Below are 27,918 nucleotides of genomic sequence, written 5' to 3'. Positions count from 1 at the left end.
TTTTGACATGGAAGGACCTCCTTCCCATCTTCCACCCTTCAAACATCCCTCCCCATTCCGTATGAGATATTGCTGGAAAGCCTACCATTAGAATTGGTTGTCAGGGGAAGGATTTTTTTCACTTCACATGCACATACCCCTCATTAAGATGGCTTAGGCTCTAATCGATTTTTCATAGATTAGTTTCCAAACTGTATCCGGTATGTCTCCTGTCTGACAGTTAGGAGGTCTCAGGGCCATTACAAAATGGGAGGAGAAAGACTTGTGTGCTGTTATGCTACCTCCTGCTGGGCGATGGTGGGGAAGCCAGGAGGAGGGTGTCAGGCAGAGGTGGGAAGACGGGGCGATAGAGAAGACTGAGTTCTTGATCACTGATTCTAACACTGCCTCCAGCTAGTCATGTTAAACTTGGAAATTAAACTGTGCTAGCTTGATCATATGTTGGTACTTGAAAAATAAACTCTGTTAGCTTGATCATCTGTTGGTACGTTGGAAATCTATTAGGAGCTCTTTCTTGAAGAAAATATTTTTTGAATGAGTGGCACCTGGCTGGCTCAGTCAGACGAGCATGTGACTGTGGATCTCAGGGTTGTGAGCACAAGCCCCTCGTTGAGTGTAGAGAAAATCTTTAAATGTACATATTTTCTGAAAAAAGAACTTGTATGTAGACTGTGCTTCTAGTTTACAGATTTATCTATTTATAACCAGAATTCTATAACACACAATGATTTGTATGAGTGGTCAAAAAATCCCATGTGATTTCTTTATATAAAAAAAAGACAGAAAAAAAAATATTGTTAATTACCCAAACCTGCAGAGTGCGGATTTAAAACAGAATGAAATTTCTTGTCTATAATTATAGCTTGTGACTATAAATTGAATGACATAAGGCAGGAATCAATTGCCAGACCAATCTAATCCACTTGAACAAAACAAAACAAAATATTTCTCATACTTTTGTCTATAGATAAATGACTTATAAAATACTAGAGGTCTCCTAAGGAAATAGAAGTAACTAAGGCAAAGTCAACCGTATTCAACCTTAAAATTATTTATTGCTGTAACACATCAATTCATTCAACATATTTTTATTGAATGCTTACCATGTATCTGGTACTATTCTCCGTTTGACAGATAGTGAGGAATACGGCAGTCAAACTCTCTGCTCCAAAGAAGGTTGCCTGCTAATTCTGAGAGCCATAGCCCAGAATACTTAAAAGAAAAACGATGACATAGTTTTATCTCAAAGAGCATTTTCTCATGTTCTAATAATTTTTTTTTTTAACTTGGTATAGTTAGCTGGTTTTCTTTGTACAAAGGAGAATCTTTGAGATGAAGCCGCATGTACTGGGGTGCCTGGGTGCCTCGGTCTGTTAAGCATCCAACTTTGGCTCAGGTCATGATCTTGCAGTTCATGGGTTGAGCCCCGCATGGGGCTCTGTGCTGGCAGCTCAGATCCTGGAGCCTGCTTCGGATTCTGTGTCTCCTCTGTCTCTGCCCCTCCCCACTCATGCTCTGTGTCTCCTTCTCAAAGATACACAAACATTAAATAAAAATGATGCATGTACCTTTATATTCAGTATATAAAGTTAATTCTTGCAAACACTACAATCATCAAAAGGCTGCTTATCTGCCATGCCCTGTTTCAAGTATAAAGACAGTTAGAAAAATGGATTAGAAACAGATCCTGACCTCAAGGCATAGTTGATTATAGGGAATAGAACAATGACAGAAGAATGGCAGGCAGGCAGCTATAAAATAGGCTTTGTTCAAATCTCAGTGGTTAAAAAAGAGAATGAGGCAGCTGTGTGTGTGTCTGTACAGAGAAGTAGGGCAGTATTATTGCCCTAATACGTGCATGTTTAAATTTTTATATTTTCAATTTTATATTTCTTCTGAAACATGAAAACTTATGCTCGTTTTAGTACTTTCTTTCCATTTCAGAGTATGGAAGTAGTCTCTGATAAGAATTCCCTAAAATCCAGGCCTTCCTAATATTTTAGATGATTATGCACCTGGGATTTCCTACGCTCTGTCTTTCCAGAGGCTTCCTAAATTATATAACCAGGGAAGTCAAAAAGGGGGAATGAATTCATAAATGCATTAAAATCTCCCTATGCAATAATGAACAGCTAGTATCTGAAAGGACCCACAGGTTTATTAAATAAATACATGCATTTAATATAACATTTGAAAATTGAAGAAAATATAAACGGGAAGAGAAATCTATCACATGTTTTCATTGGTAACCAGTATTTTCGTTAACACTATAAAAAAGCCTCAAATATTAGGAACTCAGAAACACTAAGTCCTTCTCAACTTTGAGAGATAGGTAAGGTGTCTTATTTTAGTTTTATTGACATAAAAATGAAAACAAAGATCGCGTGGCCTTTGTGCCTAATGAGTTATTAGCGTGCATGAAGGGCTCCAGGCTTGCTGACCGACAGGCCAGCGGTCACCAGTGTGGTGTCTGGAATCATTAGAAGTGAGTGGGGCCATAAAAAGACCCTTAGAGGGATTTCTAAGCCTGGACTTGTTTTTGAAAGGCCAATTACATATCTCTTTTGTTTTGCTTTGTAGTTACCAGCTGACAAGTGGGTATAAGCCTGCCCCGATGGACCTGAGCTTCATTAAACTCACGCCGTCTCAGGAAGCGATGGTGGACAAGTTGGCGGAGAACGCTCACAACGTGTGGGCCCGGGATCGAATCCGGCAGGGCTGGACTTACGGCATCCAGCAGGTACGTGGGTGTTGAGCTTTACGGCACGTGGGCTGCGATTTACGGCATGCAATAGGTACGTGGGAATTTAGCTTCATGGCGTGGGGGCTGAGATTTACTTAAGTGGTCATCAGCATGACTCCCAACAGGAGGGATTAAATAATGACCATTTTGAAACTCATATACCTTTCTTAATGTGCCTGTGCACTAAGGCCCCTCTTCAATGCTCGACTCAAGAAATCAGATGCCCATAGCTCTGAGTGTTGCCGTGAGGCACTCAGTGAATGTTAACTAGAACAGAGATTTTTAAGGCAGTTCTGTGGCATTTGTCTCTCTGAGGTTGTGTTGAAGGAGAATCCTTTGAAATAATGAGAAGATGGGGATAAAATAATAATAAAAGAGGTCCACAATTCCTTATTCGAATCCCCTGCGGCCAGATGAATTCCAGAATCGAGATATTTTTTTGGGTTTCTGGGACGTTGATGTGATGTAATATGTGACATATTACGTGTTACTTAGCACTCCCAGCAGGGCAGCAAAATGCTGCTACTAATTGTTCAGCACAGCGTAGGCATGATAACACCAGGAGGGATAAATAAAGACTATAAACAGGCTCGCATCAATTCAGATCACGTTTTACCACCAACGGAGTTTTTGTTAAACTTTGGTAAAAACTGAGTTTTCAGCGCTTTATGGATTTCAGAGCCATGGATCTCCATTAATGGGTGGCCCCCGTGGGAGTGACTGTCATTGAGTACATATTGGAATAAGCATGGCAGAGGGGTGAAGAGCAAATTTTAGCTTTACCTCCTTGTCACCATGTGACCTTGGGAAGGCTACTTCAATTCTCTGTGCCACTGAGAATTTAAGGCTACTTAAATTCTCTGCGCCACTGTTTTCCTCATCAGTAAGTGATTTAACTTCATTATATAACTCCTGTCTGAGAAAGGCTGATAACAGTGCCTGCCTTCTAACGCACACAGAGAGCAGTTTGCTATTATATTAGGTGCCATTCACCACGCCCAGACGTTTACATGTATTGTTTTTAACTCACAACAACAGTTACGTGAGGGAGAATGGTTTTTATTCCCAGTTCACATGTGTACAGGGGGCCTTATTGAGAGCACTGCGCTCAGTGCTGCACAGCTAGCAGGTGGCAGACACAGCTTGGGATCAAGGCTTCTGACTCCAGAGCCAAAAATTCTTCACTTTCTTGTTCCTTGTTGCCTCCAGCCAGCTCGTTTTGGGACTGCCGTGACTTAAAAATTTTTCGGGAATAAAATGGATTCTTACTTATAGGCTTAGACTGTGGTTTGATATACAGCCTCAGTGTTGACTTGAAAAAATGAATTTCCCAAATCCTTCTAAGCTGGTGACTTTTTGCCATTGGGAAGGCTAAAGAAAACTTGAATAGCCTTGAGTGGCCTCATAAAATATATGTTTATATTGAATTAAGCTGGCTATAACAGAGGAGAATGTCGGCACTAAATCTGCTTAAGCATTGTGTGTGTGTGTGTGTGAGAGAGACAGACAGAGAGACAGGGAGAACCTGATTCTTACACCCCAGAGGGCTAAGGGGTCCACACTGGCTCTCTGAGAAAGGAGGGCTTACTTGCCTTGAAGGCCACCTGGCGGTGTCAGACAAACCAGGATTTCCCTGATGTCCGTCTCTTCCTCGAGGGATGTTCTTTCCTGTTCATGCATTTCCTCCTACAAGCCTAAGGCTCTGTTTGAGCTGGCCAGAGCTCTCATTGAAATCCTTTCCCCATTCCCTCTCCCAGCTCCCACCCCTTCCCTCCACCGAATTCCCCACTGACATAACTCATGTTTGCTGGATTATTTGAACAAGCATTGTCTTGAATTTTCCATCACCTTCTTGTTAGCGTAATCTAGTTCAGACCTATACTGAAAGTCCTTGAAAACAGCTTCATTGAATTTACCTCTTCTCTGTCTGACTCTAGCACAGCTGGTCTCAAACCTGAGTGCGTGTGGAATCCCCTGGGGAGCTCCTGTGAACACTCAGAATCTCAGGACATCTCTAGAGAGGATGATTCATTGAAGGCTTCAGAATTTCTATAGAAAGTTTGGGGACAAAAACCATGCTGAAAAACAGGGGTGCTGGGTGGTGCATCTCACAGCTGGGCTGGCAGTGTAGGCGCTCTGTTTATACTGCTGGTTTATTTTGGAGGTGGCTTTGGAGTGGTGCCCCCCACCAAGCAACCTAGGTGCTCTTGACCCTAATGGAGCAGGTATTGGTACGAATTTGCTAGAGCGAGGGGAGAAGAAAGTAGGAAAGGCTTTCCTTGCTCCTACCCACCCAGAACAGACCCACCACAGAACTCATTTTTCTTGAGAAGGTTTGGGAGGAACCACAGCCTCCTAATTCTTCATCATGCTGGGGTTGTAGTGAGAGTTGAGTATGCTGCCCGAAATATGGAGAGTCTGACAAAAACTGCAGCGGAATCTCAGTGAGTGGATGGAAGGGAGTAGTTTCTTTGCCAGGACGGTAGGATAGCCCACTTTCTGGCTTTGCTGATACTGGTTTCATCACATTTATCAACTTGTAACCTCTTTTGTAACAGCCAAATTGTGAGTTTTGTAGTTCTTTCAGTATTTCTGTTATTAACTGGTCTCACAGGTTAATGGAGTCACTTGAGTGCATATTTTTCAAGCTAGTTGAGTTCATAGAATGGCTGCCTATATCACACTGAATTTTTCTGAGAAAGGGACCACAGCCTTATGTTGTTTGTAGACCGATGTCACTAAGAGGTGACCAGTGATCATTTGACTCTTCTTGGAACAAAGACTTATCAGTCAACTGTGCAAGGAAATGCTGTGTGCTCCAAATTAGCCCATTGCCCTGTGACCCCAGCAGATGAAAGATGGTTACAGAGATCCTTCCAATTGGCTTTTGTTACTGCTGTTTTTACTTTTTGTTACTGCTTTGAATGGATGCAGTTATGCATTGGATTGAATCTTCTGTATTGATAGTGGTTCAGTAACTTACCTGAGAAGACAAAGAAGGTGGGGGAGAGGCAGCTTTTAACTCAGGGACTTTACTTTTCTGTTGTATCTGGTGGCTGTCTCATTTCCAGAATGATTGCTTCAGCACTGCTTTGACGACCAACACCTTTTCTCTTCCCGTAGGATGTAAAGAACAGAAGAAACCCTCGCCTGGTTCCCTACACCCTTCTAGATGACCGCACCAAGAAGTCCAACAAGGACAGCCTCCGTGAGGCCGTGCGCACGCTGCTGGGATATGGCTACCATCTGGAGGCGCCAGATCAAGATCATGGTATTTGGGTTTTCCTTTCTTCCTCTTGGGTTGCAAAATTGTGTAGTAGTTCTTTAAAGCCAAATAATTGACTGAAAGGAGGGGAACGTACAAGATGGAGTCCTTCAGGATGTAATTTAGTTTGTAATTTAGGCCAGTAGTTGGAGCATTTTTTTTTTTTCCTGAGGACACAAAGGATTAGGCTCATCTCTCAGTAGAATGTCTTAGGACCACAGTGATTCTGCAAGGGGAAGAAATGGGTTTACCTTCCCAGAGAGTCTGAGGTTAATTAACCCTGAGATTGCCCCTGTTTCCATCCCACAGGCTTTCCTTCAGCTCTCCTTGTTTAGTTTGTGGGAGTAAATCCATAGCTACTGTCTTCGGAACCTTCATTATTTTTACTCATACCTATAGACACTATTCATTAATTAGTGCAACATTTTGCTTTAAGGTGAGCACATTAGAGTAAGCACTCAAGAAATATGTGTTGAAGAAATAGATTTTCAGAGGTTTTATAAAGAACACATTCCCCTTAAATAATACCTTTTAAGAATATGGTTTAAAATGATTAGTCCCTTAAAGCTTTGCCTGAAGTCTGAGTTGGTGTGAATATCCATATTTTAAAATTGGCAGAAATGAAATAAACTGTGCGTTTCCTTATAGTGGCTATATTTTTTGGTAGAAAGTTTTTAAAAATGCATCCTAAATATTCTCTGATGACTACTATTTTCAGTGTAATAGCTGTGCAAAGATGTCCAGACCATAAATAGTAATAATAGCTAATGATTTTACAGTGCTTATCAGGTACAGCAAATGTTTCTAAGACCTTAGGCAATTACTTACTCCTCACAGTAGTAATCCTGTGTGGATGGTTTCTCCCACATCCTGGCCAAGAATTGGTAGTGAATCTTTCTGATTTTAACCATTCTGATAGATACAAAATAGGATCTTATTAATAGTTTTAATTCTCATTTTCCTCAGAGTAATAGTGTTGAAATTTTTTCTTGCACTTATGGGCCATTGGGATAAGTGTTTTTTTCAAATCTATATCCATTTTTAAAAATTGGGTTGTTTTGTCTTCTTTTTATTGAATTGTAACTATATGTCATTGTAAATATTTGTACATATATGTAGATTTTCTGGATATGGAGACTGTGTCAGATATTGGAAATAACTCCTCCCAGGATCTGAGTTGTGCTTCCATTTTCTCAGTGAAATCTTTCAAAGAGCAGAACATTCTTAATTTTGATGAGGTCCATTTATGATTTTCCCTTCATGGTTATATGTTGAAATCTTGAATAGGTTGAAATCTTGGCCTGTGCAAAAACAAAGATTTTCTCTGGTGCTTTCTTCCGGAAGTTTTATGATTGTAACGTTTTCATTTAGGTCTATAATCTGAATTGATTGAGTGTTATTTGTGATGGGAGACTAAGGTCGAGGTTCATTTTTGTCCAGATGGATCTTCAGCTGTCTCAGCACTATTGGTTACAACAAATTATCCTTTCCCATTGAGTTACCTTGCCACCTTGGTCAAATCTCTATTGACCATTGTGTTCTATTCATCCATATGTCTATCTTTAAGTGAGTACCACACTGCTGTCTTTGTTATTACCACCTTATAACAAATCTTAACATCAGGTAGGGTAGGTCCTCTAACTTCTTCTTTAAGAGGTTTTTCGGGCTCCTTTTTTCTTTGCATTTCTTTATAAATTTTAGATTCCAGTTGTCAATTTGGTTTTGTTGGGATATAGTTGGCTTTATAGGTCAGTTAGGGGAGAATTGACATTTTAATAATATTTAGTCTATCAGTTCATGAACGAGACCTATCCTTCCATTTATTTTGGTCCTCTCTAGTTTATCTACTACTTTCAGAGTAGAGGGATTGCCCATTATTTTTAGAGGTATCTGATATTTTGGAAACTATTATAAATGAAATTAGTTTTCATTCATTTCATCTTCCAGTTGAAAGATGAATATGTTGAATATGAGAAACACAAATGTTATGTATATGTTGACATTACATCCTGTGGTCTGGCAGAATTTATCTTACTTTTTTTCCTTTCTCTTCTTTTCTTTCTTTCTTTCTTTCTTTCTTTCTTTCTTTCTTTCTTTCTTTCTTTCTTTTTAGGATTTTCTACCTACATAACCATGGGTCTCCCCCCAACACCCCAAAAAGTTTTACTTTTTCCTTTATAATTATCATGCCTTTTGTCTTTTGACTTATTGAACGGGGAAAGAATTACAATGTTTAATAAAGTGGCAAGGGAGATTATCCTGCCTTATTCCCAGTCGTAAGGGAAGAATTTTTATTGTTTCATCATGGAGTATGATGTTAACTGCTCTTATCACCATGAAGAAGTTCTCTTCCTAGTTTTCTGGGAGCTTTTATCATGAATGGGATATTAAATTTTACCAAATAATTTTTTTGCCATTTATTGAGAAGATTATATATTCTTCTCCTTTATTCTGAAAATACTGTGAATAACATTGATTTTTGAATGTTAAAACAAGGTTGCATTTCTAATACAACTCTACTTAGTCAAGGTGTGTTATCCATCTTTATATATACCTGGATTCTCTTTGCTATTCTATTAAGGATTTTTATATCTAAATTCATAAGCGATACTGGTATGTCATTTTCTTTTCTTGCAACATCTCTTTGTCAGCTTTTGTTATGAGGGTAATCCTGGCTTTGTGATACAAATTAGGAAATGTTCCCACTGTTCTCTGAATTTGAGATAGTTTTGTATTATGTTTTACCGAAATGTCGTATAGAATTTATCACGAAAACCATCTGGACCTATAGTTTTATATTGTAGGAAAGGTATTTGATCATGAATTCAAATGTCTTTAATAGCTATGGGAGATACTTAGATTTTGTTTCTTCTTATGTCAGTTTTGATAAGTTATGTTTTTTTCAGTAAGTTAGTAAATTCACAAATTTCATGAATTCAGTAAATTCATTTAAGTTGCCGTATTTGTTGGCGTAAAATTGTTCTAATGTCCCCTTATTATTCCTTTAATGTTTGGAGGGTCTGTAGTGCCACTTCTTTCCATTTTTGGTATTCACAGTTTATGTTTCTCTTTTTCTGTCATGGTCAGTCTTCTTAGGGATGTATTGACTTTACAAACCTTTCAAAGAGTGAATCAATCTTAAATGTATTTTTTGGAGGTTAAACTTTTTGACATGTGTTTATTTTCCCACATCACCAATCTTGGATTATTATGAGTCACTTGTCACAATTATGAGTGGCTTTGCATCACGTCTCCTCAGAAAGATGGCACTGTTGAATGACTGTGATGTCCTGTGGACAACTTCATTCTTTGATCGGTGTTAGAGCTCCTGGTTTCACAGCCCCGTGAGCCCCCTTTGAAGTGATCTATTAAATGTAATTAAAAAATATTTTTGATGTTTATTTATTTTTTCAGAGAGACAGAGAGACAGAGCATGAGCAGGGGAGGGGCAGAGAGAAGGGGAGACACAGAATCTGAAGCAGGCTCCAGGCTCTGAGCTGTCAGCACAGAGACCAACACGGGACTTGAACCCACGGACCTGAGCTGAAGTCAGACACTTAACCCACTGGGCCACCCAGGTGCCCCTAAGTGTAATTTTTAATGAACAACTAGGTATATCAGGCATATAAATATTTACTAATAACATAGCACTATGTTAACTAGACTTGTAGTGATCATTTTGCAATATATATAAATATTAGATCATTCTGTTGTAATATGAAAATAATACAATGGCATATATCAGTTACCTTAATAAAAAATAGACAAATAGGCAATATATGTAAATAGTAAGGGAAACTGCATCGATTTAAAAACACATGAAGATATTTCAGATCTCCCTAATCATTAGAGAAATGCAAAGTAAAATATTTATAGGTTTATATCCAACAAATGAAAATAATTAGAAAGCTACATGATATCATGTGTTGACATGGATGTGACACAATGGGAACCCTGTGCATCTCAGTTGAAAGTATAACTTGGCAAATTTGTTGCGTGAAAAGCTTGTATTATGTAGAAACCATGAGTATGACCCAGCAAATGGCACACTTGGGTGTAGAAACACTCATGTGTAGGTCTAGACACAGGTGTGGAGGAATGTGTTTATTATAGCACTATTTGTGATTGTGAAAGCTGAAAGTATCCTAGATAAAAATAATAGAAATGTTAAAACCTAGCATGCAGCAATTCAGAAGCAGTGATCATGAAGTATGGAATAGAGCAGGGATATAATACAATTAATATAATTTCTGAGTACCTTACTGCTTACAAAAACACAAACCTGTCCAAGGCAAAACAGCATACACATTGGAGTGATGTCAGTGGTGGACACGGAGTGAGGAAATGCATTTCAGGATAAAGGATTAGGGAAAAGGAAAAAAGTAATAGAGGAGACTTACACAGTCCAACAGAAAAATATAAATGACATGAATAGTGTAGTGTCTTAGCTCCCCAACACATCCGCATACACACACACACACACACACACACACACACACACACACACACCATAAAGTAAAACAAAGCACCAGATTAGACAACACTCTGGCGCATGGGAGCTGGTTAAAAATATCATGGTACATTCATACAATGGAATATTATGAAGTTCTTAAATATAATGAAGTGCCGATAGGAAGCAATCTCAGATGTATCATATTAAGGTAAAGTAGCAAAGTCCTGAGCTCTGTGAAGAACATGGTACTATTTGCATTATAAAAAAGAATATATGTAAATGCTTGCATATGCACAGTCTGACTCTGGAAAGACACAGAAAACAATGGTAACCGTGATTGCTTCCAGGAAAGATAACCAGATAGCTGACAGACAGCTGTGGGAGGGGAGATTTACATTTTGCCGCATATCATTTTTAAAAAAATTTTGTACTCTATTTGCATTACCCATTCAAACAAACAAAAGAAATGCACTGTTTAAAAAACTATATATGGTTGGTATCCAAGAGGGGGAGTCCGTTTTACCCTGTACAAGATGTGCAGTATATGCCACAAAAAAATAATCAGTGATGATTATATTTTAAAGACATTATCAGTCAAGGGCATAGTCTGTGTCAGTTCCATCTGTTGTATTCACTTTTACGGATAACCTTTTTTGGATACTGCGTAAGATGTTATCTTTATGACATATAGTTTTACACTATTTACAACCATAATATAATTTTATCTTCTTAACACCCTTGTGAGGCAATGTATTGCTACCTTACAGTTACCTACTTTCTTGTGACTTATGTGAATTTCAAGGAGAAAGGGAAGCAGTTCGTGTTTATAAAATCCATGTTTGGGTTTCATGTTACTTCCATATTTCAAGTCATCTTCATGTCCACTTGACTCTAATACATAGTTATTGAACATCTACTCTGCCCAGGTCTGGGGATTCAAAAATGAATAAAACAGTTTTTGCCCACAGGCAGCTCTCAGGGTAGGCAAGGAAGATAGACTGAATTGTCCACACTACTATATGGTGTAAGTGTTAACGCTCAAGTATCATAGCACAGAGGGTTTAACTCAGTGATGTCAGAGCAGTCTTCATAGAGGAAGTGTATTTGTTATCTGTTGCTGTGTAACAAATGTCCCCCTAAAATTTAATGGTGCAGCGAACATTTGTTATCTCTGTGGTTAGGAATTTGTGAGTGGGTTAGTCAGATAGTTCTGGATCATGGCCTTTTTTTGAGGTTGCTGTCGAGTTGGTCAGGGCTACAGTCATCTGAAGACTTCAGTGGGGCTGGAAGGTTTGCTTCTAAGAGCTCATTTGCATAATTATTGGCCAAAGGACTCAGTTTCTCTCTGGCTTTTGGCCAGAGACCTAAGTTCCTTGCCAGCAGACCTCCTCAGAGAGATGCTTGAGTGTTTTCACAGAGCAGATGACTTCCCCCCGCATGAATAAGACATAGCATGACGGGGAGACCTCAATGCCCATTACATTTACTTCTATCGTATTCTGTTTGTTAGATGTGAGGCACTTAAAGAGCCCGCACTCAAGCCCACACTTTTTGAAAGGAAATGTAGCAAAATATTTGTAGACATGTTTTAAAACCACCTACTTTACCTACTTAAAAGTAGGCAAAGCAATATTTAGAAGGATGCATAGGAATCAACCAAGTCCCGTGTATTCCAGGCCAAGAGTATGGTATGTAGAAGAGCCTGGAGCCACAAAAGAGCATTACACATGGGGACTTCAGTGTTGCATAGCTGAATTTAGAGTTTGAGAAGTGGCAGGAAATGAAGTAGAGGAGGCAGAGATTGGAAAAAAAAAAGATTTTTCTATTAAAAAAAAAATAAGTGACTCTTGGGAGAATGGGTTGAATGTGAACAAAAGTGGAGGTGAGGACAACAGTTGGGCGGCTACACAAGTGATGTTGAGGAGTATTGACGGCCCGAGCTTAGGCAATACTGTGAATAGAGACAATAGGGCAGAATCGTTTGACATTTAAAAGTAGAATCAGCAGAAGGACAAAGCGGGTGGCAGGGATGGTTTCTGGATTGGTAGATGCCAAGTACATCCACATTCACAGGGAACACAGGATTCAGAGCAAATAGAGGTGGGATTTTGGGGGAGATTCCAAGTTTAATTGTAAACACTTTGAGTTTGAAATGCCTGAGAGACACTAGACACTACCACGACTCAGTTCTGGATATAAACATAAAGCTGAGGCTACCGCAAGAGAGGAAGAAAGGATTAAAGATTAAATATTTCTTTTTTTTTAAAGGGAGGCATTCGGACATTTTTATATGCTAAGGGAAAGGACCAGCAGAAAGTGGGAGGTTGAAAATAAAGGAGAAGAGCTGGATAAGTGTAGTCTCTGCAAGGGTCAGGGGTGAAATCAGAGCACGGATGAAGGGACCAATCTAATATAATAGGGAGAACACCTGCTCCCCTAAATTTAGTGTGAAAGAGGTAAGGATTAAAGAGAAGGTAGAAACCTATGTTCATGGAAAATGAGGATGAAACACAGGGAATTCTTGTTATGTGCTTACTGTTTTCCGTTGAAATAGAAAATGAGCTTATTTGCTAAGGGGCAAGAGTGAGAAAGGGCTGGACTGTGTCAGAAGACTTGCAGAGAACAATGAAGATTTGCTGGAGGTAGAATTCTAGGCTGGCTTTTTCTTTTTCCTTCAGCACTATGTATATGGCCTCCCGTTGCCTTCTGGCCCCCATGTTTTCTGATGCGACACTGGCTGTTACTCTTATTGAAGATCCTTGCATGTGATGTGTTTCTTCTCTCTTGGTGCTTTCAAGACTTTTCGTCTTTCAGTAATTTGATTATGATGTGCCTAGTTTAGATTTCTTTGAGTTTATCCTACTTAGATCTTGTGGAGCTTCTCAGAACTGTAAATGAATGTCAGCAAATTTGAAGAGTGGTCAGTGTTTCTTTAAATATTCTTTCTGCCCTATTCCTCTCCTCTCTTGCTGAAATGCCCATTAGACATGGGTTGTCACACTTGATTGTATCCCAAGGGTCTCTGAGGCTGTTTATTTTTCTTCATTCCTTTCCCATGCTGTTTTCCATACTTGATAATCTTGGTGGATCTATCCTTAAATTCTTTGATTATGTGTTCTGCTAGTTTAAACCTACAGTTGAGCCCCTCGAGTGGATTTTAACTTCACTTATTTTACTTTTCAGGAATTTCTGTTTTTTTGTTTCTTTTTTAATAATCTCTGTCTCTTTATTGATAGGTTCTTTTTGGTGAGGCATTGTTCTCATAATTTCCTTTCGTTCTTCAGACATGGTTTCTTTTAGTTCTTTGAACATACTTAAATGAGCTAATTTATGGGGTGCGTAGGTGGCTCAGTTGATTAAAGCATCTGACCTTGGCTCAGGTCATGATCTCATAGCTCATAGATTTGAGACCCGTGTCGGGCTCTGTGCTGACAGCTCAGAGCCTGGAGCCTGCTTCAGATTCTTTGCCTGCTTCTTTCTCTCTCTGCTCCTCCCCTGATTGCTCTCTCTTTCTCCTCTCTCAGAAATAAACATAAAAAAATTTTAAAAAATAATAAAATAAAATAGCTAAATAAATAGTTTAAATAGTTTAAAATAAATAGTTAAAATCTTTGTCTAGTAAGTCCAGTATCTGGGCTTTCTCAGGGACAATTTCTGACTCCTTTATTGTCCCTGTAGGAGACATACTTCCTTGTCTTTTTGCATGTCTCCCTATTTTTGTTGAGAATCAGATATTTTAAATAACATAATATAGCAACTCTGGAATCTCCCCTCCCCCATGGTTTGTTATTTTTTTTTTTTTTAATTTTTTTTTTTTCAACGTTTATTTATTTTTGGGACAGAGAGAGACACAGCATGAACGGGGGAGGGGCAGAGAGAGAGGGAGACACAGAATCAGAAACAGGCTCCAGGCTCTGAGCCATCAGCCCAGAGCCCGACGCGGGGCTCGAACTCACGGACCGCGAGATCGTGACCTGGCTGAAGTCGGACGCTCAACCGACTGCGCCACCCAGGCGCCCCCCCATGGTTTGTTATTGTACTTGTAATTGTCGTTTGTTTGTTCATCGGCTTTCTTAACTAGCCTTGTATATTTTGTTTTCTTTGTCATTTGTAGTCCCAGGAGCCTCTGTTTCATTAGCCTCATGGTCAGCTAGTGATTGGACAGAGACTTTCCCAAATGCTTGGCGCTTACAAGTCTCCCAGTCTTCGTTGAGGGAGGGGCTCTGCGTGCATGTTGAGACATAACTCCAACACACAAGCAGGCAGTCCTCACCTTAGCCTTCACTTACTGCTTGTGTGGAACCTTAAGGTGTCCCAGAGGTCAGAACTTAGGACCTTCTCAGGTCTTTCTGAACACGAACACACACACACACACACACACACACACACACACACACACACACAGAGCCCTGGGTGTGAGTGTGGCTTTCTGGATTCCCAGGATTACACTGGAAGTTTTCACAACCTACTAAGGACATCTCATTCCTCAGCTCTTCTGAAATTTTCGGTCAGCGTGTTGGTTGCCTCACTGTTATTGCCACATCACGCAGCTGCAGTGTTAAAAAATTGCCTCTGATTATTTTCAACAAATGCCCTTTGGGAAATGATGGTGTGCATTGGGCCAACAAAGTCAGACCAGATAAAGATAAGTGGGATTTTCTGACAAACTACTGTGAAGGGAAAATAATGACAGTTATCAGTGAATTGGGCTTTGGAGGGTTTCCGGCTCCATTCTATTCCCTCTAGAAGCTTCTAGGTTACTGATTTACACTGTAATTGAGAGGCTGTTGGTTTCCAGTGTGCCACATACCTAGCAAGAAGGGGATATCACTAACAGTAAGCCTGCTGCTGTCCTTACAAACATTCATCCATTTTGATGGGGTAACACTACCCAGATTTTTGCCAGACTTTGGTTAATTTCCAGAGCTCTGAAAAAAAGTTGATTTGGACAGTTTTTTCCAGTGTTGTCACTGCTTTTATGGAAGAGGATTTTTGGAGATTGTTACTCTGCCATTCCTGCTGATGTCACACAGCGATAAAGATGAGACATAGCTGTTTTGTGGGATGGAAAAGAGAGCTAGCTGCAAACAGATGAAACAATTGCAGAGAAACATTAATGATCCAGTTGAGATTGGAGACTATGAGGTGGTAGTGGTGCCTGCCAATCTCTTGTTTGCCAGCAAGGTCAACAGAGCACGTATAGATGTTGAGAAGAATGAAGAACCCGAAACCAGACAAAGATTGGGGTGAACAGCAAATAAGAAGAGAAATAGGGCCAGGAAATCTAGAAACCTATGCAGATAGGGGCACCTGGGTGGCTCAGTCGGTTGAGTGCCCGACTTCAGCTCAGGTCATGATGTCACAGCTCATGAGTTCGAGGCCCACGCCAGGCTCTGTGCTGACAGCTCGGAGCCTGGAGCCTGCTTCAGATTCTGTGTCTCCTTCTCTCTCTGCTCCTCCCCTGCTCACACTGTCTCTCTCTCTCTCTCTCTCTCTCTCTCTCTCTCTCTCCCTCTCAAAAATAAATAAAACATTCAAAAAAATTTAGAAAGTTATGCAGATAAGGAAGGGAAGCCCAGGAAGAAGTTAATGTGTTTAAAAAGTGAATATGTTGGGGCGCCTGGGTGGTGCAGTCGGTTAAGCATCCGACTTCAGCCAGGTCACGATCTCGCGGTCCGTGAGTTCGAGCCCCGCGTCGGGCTCTGGGCTGATGGCTCAGGGCCTGGAGCCTGTTTCCGATTCTGTGTCTCCCTCTCTCTCTGCCCCTCCCCCGTTCATGCTCTGTCTCTCTCTGTCCCAAAAATAAATAAACGTTGGGGGAAAAAAAAAAAGTGAATATGTTTGCAAAGGAAATGAGAAAACCAGGAGGAAAAAGTGGTGATCAGAGGATGGTGTGGTTTCTGAACATTAGGAATTTAGAAAGAACCGTTGATCGTTGATGGACAAGGTTGTCCCCCTGAAGTTACATGAGCAAGGAACAGTGAGGCTAGGATAGTACACTCCGCGGTGGAGGCTGAGACCCTGTTTCTTGCTCACCAGTGTGTCCCAGTGCCCAACAGCTTCATAGTAGGGATTTGACTGATCTTTATAGAAAATACATAAGACAGATTTGTTTTCTAATTGAAGGAATCAATAAGGGGAGAAAATGACATCTGAGTTAGGTGTTGAAGGGATCAAAATGTCAACAAGTAGAGAGTAGGTGCGTCAGGGCATTTCTGCCAGAGGGAAAGCGTATCGGATGTAACCAAGCATAGAAAGAGTTGACGGATGATTGGTAGTCTAGTTAGGCTAAATTAGAGGGTATAAGTAGGTAGAAAACACTGTTGGTCACAGGTGAAGGATTAGGACAAAATATGGAATATCTTGAAAGCCCAGATTAAAAAAAAAATGTGGGTAGATGTGTGCAAGGAGTTCCAGCCCCAGGAAGTTTTAAAGCAAAAGCTTGATATGTGATCACAATTTACAATAGCAATGTAACTATGGCAACAGTGGGAAGGAACAGATTGGAGGGGGAGAGTGCTCAGAGATAGAGAGACCAGTTGGGAGGCTTTGGAAAATTTGTGATGTTCAGAACAAGGGTGGGGGAAATGGAAATTAAAAGATAGATGGGAGAGATTGTGTGGAATAAAGCAAAATAAAACTGGTGATCACTGAGATAAGATTAAAAAGGTAACTGGCTATATACTGCCCTTGCTGGTATTAAAAAAAAAGTTAAGGGCATAAAAATTTAGATAAAATGGAATCTAACCCTATGCAGTTTTTTTTTTTTAAGTTTATTTACTTATTGTGAGAGAGACTGAGAGCACGCATGAGTGGGGTAGGGGCAGAAAGAGAGCAACAGAAATTATCCCACGCGGGTTCCATGATGTCAGCACACAGCCTGAAGCGTGGCTGGATCCCAGGAGCCATGAGGTCATGACCTGATTCCAAGTCAGACGCTTAACCCACTGGGCCACCCAGGTGCCCCTAACCCTATGTAATTAAATCAGGGCTACAATTTATTTTCCACTCATCAGCAGAATGCTTACGTATTCCAGATTGAATATGAACTCAGTGGTATCTTTGGAGTATTGTTCTAAAATAACATTTTAAAACATTTGAAAAACTAAGTTATTCTTTTTTTTTTTTTAATTTTTTTTTTTCAACGTTTATTTATTTTTGGGACAGAGAGAGACAGAGCATGAATGGGGGAGGGGCAGAGAGAGAGGGAGACACAGAATCGGAAACAGGCTCCAGGCTCTGAGCCATCAGCTCAGAGCCTGACGCGGGGCTCGAACTCACGGACGCGAGATCGTGACCTGGCTGAAGTCGGATGCTTAACCGACTGCGCCACCCAGGCGCCCCTGAAAAACTAAGTTATTCTTATTGCAAGGTTTTATCAAGGTTTAAATTGTTTGATTAAACATAATACCAGGAGGCTACAAGGATGACTGGTTAATCTCAATCATTTTAGAAGTTATTATATGAGCACACTTGAAGGATTTTAAGTACATGTGAACATTTTAAAGAGACTAGCCTGCCTGCCTTCATAGCATATGGTAAATAACTTACATTTTCAATACATAATTAGACCTTGACTGCCCTCTAGTGTAAGAATCTTCTAAAAGTACAGTTTGGAGTACAGCACGTATGGGTGCTTAGGCTCCGTTTGATCAGTCACTGCTGTGTGGCCTCTCTGTGCTAGGATCTGTGGGGTACTGGGAACACAGGATTTTCCCAGACCTTACCCTTTATCTTGAGGTCACTTGTTAAAGGCATAATCCCTTAATTTCTTCTTCTCTGGGTATCACTATTCTTGGTAAAATTCGCTGGGAATACATCTGCTCACTGTGCCTGTTTCTAATACCAATTATCGTTATGTTCATTGTGACAATATAAGAAAATCACATATACACACTTACATGAGCTAGAATTACCTACCAAGCTTCTACGAATGTCGAGTGTTGAACATGAAGGAAAGCATAAGAATTGCGTATTTGGAGGAACGCTCTTTGCCTTTGAGACTGGTGCTTGCCCATTGGGTATTTGCCTGGATTCCTGTGTCCAGGGCTTGGAATAGTCTTTGTTCCTAGATTCAATTTCACAGGCCCGTGAAGAGCATCTCCTTTGTGTCCAGGTGATCGATGCCCCAGAATATGCAAAAGAAATTTCTTGCAGATTGCCTGGATCTTTTTTCTTTAAACTTCTGTAGATCCAGATTTTCATTAAATATTGGAATTTCGTCAAGAAACAGAATGCTGAACCATTGCTTCTATAAACCCTGGTTGTCAGCTGCCCTACACTAATGTGAGAAATACCGAACAGGAGCTATGGATCACACAGGCATTCAGAGGAAGATCCATGGAGGTTACAAGTCCCGTGCATAATGGTGTCTGTGAATAGCATGTGTGTTTCCATTTCAGATTGAGTCTCATCGGGGAAGTGTAGGTGCAGTAGCTAAGGTCAGGGGAAATAAAATACCAGGACTAAAAAATTCTGCATTGTTACTGTGATTGCCACGTATTTTCCATATACTGTTCCCTATTTTCATTACCTGTATTAGCGGAGAGGATTCATAGTGTTATTACCAAGGGTAATTTGTAGTGGGCTTTTAAGGAAATTATCTGTTATAGTTTTTATATCAAATTTGCCTTCCAACCTATTTAAGCTGATAAGAAAATTTGTTTTCATTCCTTGATTATACAGTGTGCATATGAGTGTGGTCCAATGTCCTGGAAACATAAAAAGGAAAAAAGAACGTGTGAGTTTTCTAGTAGCTTAGTTTTCTAAAGAATGGAATATTTTATTCTTAGAAAATTGGGAGTTTAATTTATTTGTGCATACTGGAACATAATGTATGATTTTATTTGAAAATACGACATAACGAAAAATAAGGATAACTACGGGATGGCTTTTTTCTTTCATGAAAATTAATTTCCAAATGTTTATATGGATCATGGCTCATGTTCTGTATGTCTTAGATTAGTTCAGGGAGGGTTGTAACCACGATTTAAGGAAGTCATGGATCAGTGTGCTGTTTCTTCAGGAAATACTAACTAAGTCTGAAAATCTGACTTCCATCTTTTTAGTACTGCAATATTTAGAACTATTTTCTTTTCTTATTTTTTTTAAGTAGGCTCCACACCCAGTGTGGGGCTTGAACTCACAACCTCGAGATCAAGAGTCACATGCTGTACCGAATGAGCCAGACAGGTGCCCATAGAACTAGCTTCTTTATACCAGTAACTGCCTTCAAGTGTAAAATATGATGATTTTTTTTCCCTCAAAAAGTAGTTTGCTGTCCTGTCTTTCAAAAACCATTGTTACTAAGTAACAGACATGAGAATTTTTTATCTTTCACCATAGAGATGTTTCTCTCTCATTCAGGCTCCTGTCCACCCCCAACTTGAATGCATTAGAAGCAAACATTTTCCTCTTCAGAGGATTTTGTACGTGCAGTGTCCTCCATATGTTATTTTAAATGTCTGACTTTTAAACTCTATTAATGCATTTATTCTTCAGTAAGATGTTTGAATGTAGTGCATGACGTGTGTGTGCACGTGTGTGTGTGCACATGTGAGGTACATACGTGAGCACTCGTGTAAGGTGGCATTTCAAATTTGAGGCTCTCGCTGCTGGAGACACGACCCTTGCTTGGAGCCAACAAAGTCGTTAGGTATATGCGTATGGGTGTGTTTGTGGGGAAAAGATGAAACAACAAAGCATTGCTCATTCAGAAACTTAAAAAGCTTTTGAAAGCTTTGTCAATAGATACAGTTCACCTCTATGTCCTGCAATCGATGGAAATATCTTAGTCCATTGTCTCTTTATGCCAGTCTTATCTTCAGTAGACGGTCTAGCTGTGTGTTTACTGGTGCCCTTTAAAGCTTATGTGGATCATGTTTATGGTTGTTGTTTGTTCCTATCAAATCCGTGGCTAAGCTGGTATTAAACTTCTGTTATTTACGATGTCTTTCCCGACTCTTGAGAGGACAACAGATGAGCACCTGGGTGCCTCAGTCCATTAAGTGTCTGACTTTGGTTCAGGTCATGGTCTCAGGGTTCATGGGTTTGAGCCCTGTGTCAAGCTCTGTGATGACAGATCAGAGCCTGGAGCCTGCTTCAGATTCTGTGTCTCCCTTTCTCTCTCTCTACCCCTCCCTTGCTCTCTCTCTCTCTCTCTCTCCAAAATAAGTAAATACATAAACATTAAAAAAAAAAAAAGAACAGATGAGAACAAATACTTAAGCAGTACCTACTGACTCTGCCAGCTACTGGAGGCAGGGTGGAAAGAACATAGGCTGCAGCATTAGGCGGCTCTGGAATTCTGCCATTTGTCACTTGTGTGACTTTGGTCAACGTCACTTAAATGTCGTCTTCCATCTAACCCAGGTCTTAGCTGAGCTGATGGTTTATCCTTTGACTTATCAGTTCAGTGGACCCTTGTCTCCATGCCCCATTGATTTCCTAGGGACTTATGTTTTCATGGCTGTCCTGTACTCCTGGCATTTTCAATCTATATGTATCTTATTTTTACACACACACACACACACACACATATATAGGTATAGACATAGATATAGATATAGATATAGATATAGATATAGATATAGATATAGATATAGGTATATAGAGAGATATACCTAAATATATATATATGAAGTATATATATGTATATATTTGCCCCACTGATCCTGATGTTGGACTTGATCCTTTTGTTTTCCCCTCAAAACTTAAACACAGCATTTGTATGTGTAGCACATTATGATGAAAATGTGAGATACTGGAAGAGTTTTGTCCTTAACCATCTTGTCTGGGAAATCTGTCAATGGTTACCCTTCTGTGCCATTTATCTCTTTCCCTTGCGGCTTTCTCTCTGTCTTCCTCACCTCCTGGCAGCTTCTTCCTTCTCTCACATCCACAAGCGTCTACTCATTTCTTGTGCACAGCAGTTCAGATCTCTTTTAATGGCTTCTTTCCGGCCATGTCGTCAAGTTCATCTCAGATTCTGTTGGCAAACCACCAAGAGGCTGGTAGGTGTTTTTCCTGCAGAAAGATAATTCCCTGCTGAACAGGGGCTGAGGGAGGAAGCATCACCCACCTTGCAGTGTAACTGAGGTTTGATAACCCATCTCTCCATTGGAAGCCCCTTGTCTTTTCCCCTTCTCGAAGCTGGTTCCTTGTGACAGTGGCTGATCATATGTATAAAAACACTTCATACAATGTGAACCAGAGTAAGAGAGATGGTATTATTACCAACTTCATGGTAAGTTTAGTTACTGATGTTGTGTGGTGTCCTGTCTCCTCTTGCAATGTCCTATCCAGTGGTCACCGGAATCTCTTTCCATTCACAGCTGCCCGAGCCGAAGTGTGTAGCGGCACCGGGGAGAGGTTCCGAATCTTCCGCGCAGAGAAAACCTATGCCGTCAAGGCAGGAAGGTGGTATTTTGAATTTGAGGCTGTCACTGCTGGAGACATGAGAGTCGGATGGAGCAGGCCAGGTTGTCAACCTGACCAAGAGCTGGGCTCAGACGAACGTGCCTTTGCTTTTGATGGCTTCAAGGTGAGCAGACATTGCTGAGCACCAGACACCGGAATTTGTAGGCTCCGGGTATTCTAGGCTGCTGTGTCCCAGGCATCTACATACTCTGTGTGTGTGTGTGTGTGTGTGTGTGTGTGTGTGTGTGTGTGTGTGTGTTTGTGTATGTGTGTGTGTGTGTGAGAGAGAGAGAGAGAGAGATTTCCGCTGCCATTCCTTTGGGTAGGGCAGTAAAATCAGGACTTTCTGGAGCACCCACTCAGGAGAAATAGTTCCCAAGAAAATTTTGTCCTTGTAATCTCAAAACATTTTCCCCACAGGGAAATTGAAGAAGTAACACATTGCTACCCAAAAAATGAATCATCCTTATCTATCAGAAGTGTTAAAATGCATATGCTAATTAAAAATACATATACTTTGGAGCGCCTGGGTGGCTCAGTGGGATAAGCTTCTGACTCTAGATTTCAGCTCAGGTCGTCATCTCACAGTTCATGAGCTCCAGCCCCGTATCAGGCTCCATGCTGATGGCTGGAGCCTGCTTGGGATTCTCTCTCTCCCTGTCTCTGCCCCTCCTTGCACTCGCTCTCCCTCTCTCCCCAAAATAAATAAACATTAAAAAAAAAACTATCAGGGCGCCTGGGTGGCGCAGTCGGTTAAGCGTCCGACTTCAGCCAGGTCATGATCTCGCGGTCCGGGAGTTCGAGCCCCGCGTCGGGCTCTGGGCTGATGGCTCGGAGCCTGGAGCCTGTTTCCGATTCTGTGTCTCCCTCTCTCTCTGCCCCTCCCCCGTTCATGCTCTGTCTCTCTCTGTCCCAAAAATAAATAAACGTTGAAAAAAAAATTAAAAAAAAAAAACTATTAAAAATGCATACACTTTGACTTAGCAATTGCATAGAAGAAATTTATCAATGATAGGTAAACACATTTAATAGCCACAAGAATGCTGGAGACTGTTGTTTATAATGACAAAAAGTTTTCATTTTCAGCATTATTAGTAATATTTCTTAAGGTGGATGGAAGCTGGTCAGGTGCTTATTTTATTATTTACTTACACATTATATAAATGTTTAAAGATTATTTTATGTACATAAATTATTTAAAAATAAAAAAATAATATGTATATGAACCTAGCCACAAGAGAATGATAGTCATTTTTTGATTGATAAAATTATAGAAATTTTAGTCTTTTCTATTCTGTGATTTTCTTCCATGAATTTACATTCCTTTCATATGAAGGGGAAAAGCTATTTTTAATTAAAAGGAAAGTTAGAGTAAATAAGCAATCGTGAGGAGATTTGACATTTGAGTACTGAGGTAGGCATAAGTGGGACAGCATTTCTAGGCTAGAAATTAATAATGTGTCTTTCAGGGGACAACAGACCCACTTCGTTGTGAAACACCACATTTCCTGAACCTGTTTTTTATTTCAGATAGAAAATCTAACACTTATTGAAAGCTAACACTTTCTGAAATAAAATTTTTAAAAGTAGAGTGTATTATACTTGAAAATAATCATATCATTACTTTACATTGGTGACTATACCCCCTGACATATCAGTTTGCAATGAAGGCGATGATTGAGGGGAAGATGAGACTTCTCTGACAAAATAATTGATGTAACTAATTTTGATCCCATAAATCATTGGAATGTACTTATAGATCCATAAGTCACATTTATCAAAAATGTGTTTGAATTGTATTTATAATGTGAAATTTGGCCTCTGTATACAAAACATTGTTGGCACATTTAATTTTTGGTGTATTATTTCAGTAAACATCCTAAGAATATTTTTAGGTTTGATTTGGAGCTTTTTAAGTTTTAGTATATCTTGAAATGCTTCAAGATGTCTGTTTTGTTAAAGTATCCATGCCATTGGTTCCAAGGAATGGAATTTTATTTTGAAGTAGACGAAAACTAGAATGTCATTTTCAGTGATAAATTCTCAGCTTTATTCTCTACTCATAATTCTTTGCATTTTGGAGGAATGGAGAAAAACAACCCAAATACTGAGAAGCATTCATTTTAGTGAGAAAAAATAACCTCTATAAAGACACAGAGGTTTGTTTGTTTGTTTTAAATAGAAAGTGTGTCGGGTTTGATTTTTAAAGTCATCGTTCCTCAAAGTAATGACATAGCATTTGGGTTGTTCTTCAAGATTCCATAGCATACAGTGTTAATCAAAGGGACGTAGAATTCCCAGGCACCTCCACATCGCTTAGGGCGTGTGACCCGCTGGTGCGTGGGGTGGCACTGAGCCCTTCCTCCTGCTGTGTTACTAGAAGGAGCTGCTGTGAGTCATACCAGTAGTGGTGGGTGGGTGCTGTTCTCCCGGCTTTGTCTGTGACAAGAGACTCTTCTGTCCATTAGGCCCAGCGGTGGCACCAGGGCAACGAACACTATGGGCGCTCTTGGCAAGCGGGCGATGTTGTGGGATGCATGGTGGATATGACGGAGCACACCATGATGTTCACACTGAATGGCGAAATCCTTCTGGATGACTCGGGCTCAGAACTGGCGTTCAAGGACTTCGATGTTGGTGACGGTAAGTGGCCTTCGGGTTTGCAGCACAGAGAAACCGATTGTTCTAACGTTTCGTAAGCAGCCATCTTCGACGGTGAGTGAGGAGATGAGTTGCAGCTGTAAATTGCCAGGGTGCCATATGGCTTATTTGATCAGACACCCTTGAAATTACTTTAGCAGAAACACTACCTCTCCTGCTTAGCTAGGATTTCAATAAGGCAGAAATGGCTTTTATGCATGTGAATCAGAAAATAAATGGCAGGCAAAAGGATAGTTTTCCACAAACGTTAAATTTTCATTTAGAACTTCCCCGTTTAATCAGCTGCTTATAGCTTCTTTCTGTTCATTCATTTCACAAAAGTGTAATGAGGACCTGCCACATGTCAGTCCCTCCGCTGGATGCTGAGATGACAAAGATTAATAAAATGCTGTCCTATTTTTATGTAGATTACAGTATACCGGGGAAGTCAATACTGGAATAATTTCTGTTCAGTGGGGAAGCTCTAAATTGAAGAAACGCAGAATGTTCCATGGAAGCACAGTGCAGGGCTTTGAGGTGACCTTGAGCAAGGTTGTGAAGGAAAAGTGAAAGCCCTTTGGAAATAAATGAAAAATTCATTCTTCAGAGCTGCCCTTCCAGGAAGTTGGCCACTGGCCGCATGGGGTTATTTGAATTCACGTTAATTTAAATGAAATAAAGTTACAATTGAGTTTCCCAGAGGCATTTGCTCCATTTCAAGTACTCAGTGCCCCCCTGTGGCTAACTGGTGCCTCTCCTGAACAGCTCAGACTTAGAGCCTTTCCATCATCACAGAAAGTTCTTTTGGATAGTGTTGCTCTAGAGCATGTAAGCAAGACAGTACTTAACAAAACACTATACAAATATCTCATTTTAAAATAAGCAAACACATTTTTCTTTCAAAATGGCTTTGGGATATAACTTATTATTTGAATATATATGTATATAGTCATGGATTTTAAGAGATATACCTCAGTCGGTATTTTTAGTATTTATAAACCGGTCCCTGATCCTCAAAAGTTATCCAGTTCATTCCTTGATTTAAACTTTATATTCATTCATTCAACAAGCTTTTAATTAAAAAAAATTTTTTTTAATGTTTATTTATTTTTGAAAAAGAGAGAGAGACACACAGTGTGACAGGGGAAGAGGCAGAGAAAGAGGGAGACACAGGATCCAAAGCAGGCTCCGGGCTCTGAGCTGTCAGCACAGAGCCTGATGCTGGGCTCAAACTCATGAACCGTGAGATTATGACCTGAGCCGAAGTCAGATGCTTAACCAAATGATCCACCCAGGTGCCCCTTAAATTTTTTTTAATGTTTAGTTATTTTTGGGGGAGGGAGAGGCAGAGAGAGAGACACACACAGAATCCAAAGCAGGCTTCAGGCTCCAGGCTCTTAGCTGTCAGCACAGAGCCCAACGCGGGGCTCAAACCCATGAACTGTGGGATCGTGACCTGAGCCGAAGTCTGACGCTTAACTGACGGCCACCCAGACACCCCATCATTCAACAAGCTTTTGATCAGGCACGTCCATCATTTCTCAAACACAGATTTGTAAAAGTAAGAGGAATCTTATTATTTTATAACTTAATTTCTGTTTTGCACACGTGTATCTCAGGGTGGAGAAACTGGTACTCTACCGACCCATCACCCATCTCCCTTTCTCTGGGATTATGTTTATGACTGCTAATGTATCTGGGGGCCAGGTGGGAGAGGGGCTTCTTCTGTGTTCTGTGTCTGTACTGGCCAGTACCATGGGTATGACCTGAGATTTTATCGTTTAATTGGTTGTTATTTAATAATTGTTGCATACTATGCCTTCCTTCATTGGAAGTAAATGCCTGTTTGAGTTCTTTTGTTAAATTTATGCCACATAAATCTATGTGTAATGTTAGAATTATAAACCATGTGGAGTGCTCATCCATACTGTTTAAGCATGTAACAAATGTTCATGCCACAGCACCGTTGCAAAGACCAATCACCATCGTGGTGATGAACTGGACTGAGTGAGTCTGGCTGGCACAGTCATGTAAACAGCATTTTTGATTTTACACCTCATAGCATTTCAAAATTTTTTTAAATGACTTGAACCCTATACTGGTACGTCTTCTGTAGAGTTAATACAACATTCTGATGGATTACCTGGAAAATTTATGGTGCATATTGTTGGGCTTTTGTTGGAGGTGTTGGGGAGGTATCTTTTGGTCTCTAAGGCATGTTGTAAGTTTCATGTAGCCATGATCATTAACGATTAACATTAACAATTAGCAAGTGGTCATAATTCTAGACTTTCTTCCATAAAATGGAGTTTTATGCCTATGACTTTAAAATACTTTTTAGAGTGGAATTTTCCATTTCTCTCTCAATTATCTTTACATAGCTTACTAAAAAAAATAGGAAATTCGATGGGTATGCTCTGGGTATAACTATAACGGGAGACCCTGAGATGGGCTCCTTAATTGACCCACCACGACTAAGAGATAGCCCTTGAGACAACTAGGGTTCAAAAGAGCAAGTTTGAAAAACCATTTATTTAGTTCAACAGATTTTTTAGCACAGGAATATGTTGTAGCTGCTAAAGCACTACGGAGGCCATCCTTGGATCCTGTCTACTCAGAAGGATAGAGGAGGGGAACTCTAACGTGTGCAGGGCATCCCCAAGCATTCCTCTTCATCGGGCATCATTAGAAGTATATATAATTCTCCCCGTGTGTATGCAGTTAACCCATCAGGAGTCATTTTTATCACAAACCATGTTGTATATAGTGTGAATGTTGATATTCACGCTTTTACACACAGAGTTCTGGTAGCCAGACACCTGCCCCTTTGCAAGAACCTGAAAGGAGTTTTGACTAATCCAGTCCATCTTCGTAAAGCCAGAGATTATTATCCCATACCAACTTTAGGACTCAAGCTTTTTAAGTAATCATTTTTTATATGGAGTGTATATACTTCCTCTTGATATACTTCCTCAAGAGCCTAGTGGAGGTGATTCTTACCATGTTAGGTAGGGAACAAGAACAGGGCTAGTAGAAATTTGAAATATATGTATTTATATTATTTATATATTTATAATTTAGATTTATGGTTTATAATTAATATATATTATATTATACAATATATAATACATTACATGTATATATAATTTATATAACACATAATATATTTATAATTTATATTTATGTTATATATTACAAATACAAATAATTTATATTATTTGTATATTATTAATACGTATTTTTTCATTTATCTTACCACATAGTTCTTTTGATTGCCTTAATAACCACTATATATGTGTCTAAGCTCACTGTCTCTGTACCAATAAGGAGGAATCAGGATAATGGTAAAACCTGCCAAAACAAGCATGGCACAGATATAAAGACAGGTTGTAAGAAGAA

At 39.9% G+C, this 27,918-nt stretch overlaps 1 protein-coding gene across 9 annotated transcripts in view; it reads left to right on the top strand.

Annotated features, from left to right (window-relative positions):
- The window catches only part of RYR2 (ryanodine receptor 2), a 762,307-nt gene that overhangs the window by 459,210 nt on the left and 275,179 nt on the right, over positions 1 to 27,918 (top strand). For all 9 annotated transcript variants that reach the window (XM_045437236.1, XM_045437235.1, XM_045437229.1 and 6 more), the window contains 4 exons: positions 2,581 to 2,740; positions 5,867 to 6,014; positions 21,795 to 22,003; positions 24,348 to 24,522. In XM_045437236.1, coding sequence (XP_045293192.1) covers positions 2,581 to 2,740; positions 5,867 to 6,014; positions 21,795 to 22,003; positions 24,348 to 24,522 — 692 coding nt within the window. The remainder of the gene's footprint in view (positions 1 to 2,580; positions 2,741 to 5,866; positions 6,015 to 21,794; positions 22,004 to 24,347; positions 24,523 to 27,918) is intronic.

The sequence above is a fragment of the Leopardus geoffroyi genome, chromosome D2 (genome assembly GCF_018350155.1).
Source record: "Leopardus geoffroyi isolate Oge1 chromosome D2, O.geoffroyi_Oge1_pat1.0, whole genome shotgun sequence".
NCBI classification, from domain to species: Eukaryota; Metazoa; Chordata; class Mammalia; order Carnivora; family Felidae; genus Leopardus; species Leopardus geoffroyi.
The sequence above is the reverse complement of the archived record's forward strand: the minus strand, read 5'-3'. Positions and strand labels throughout refer to the sequence as shown.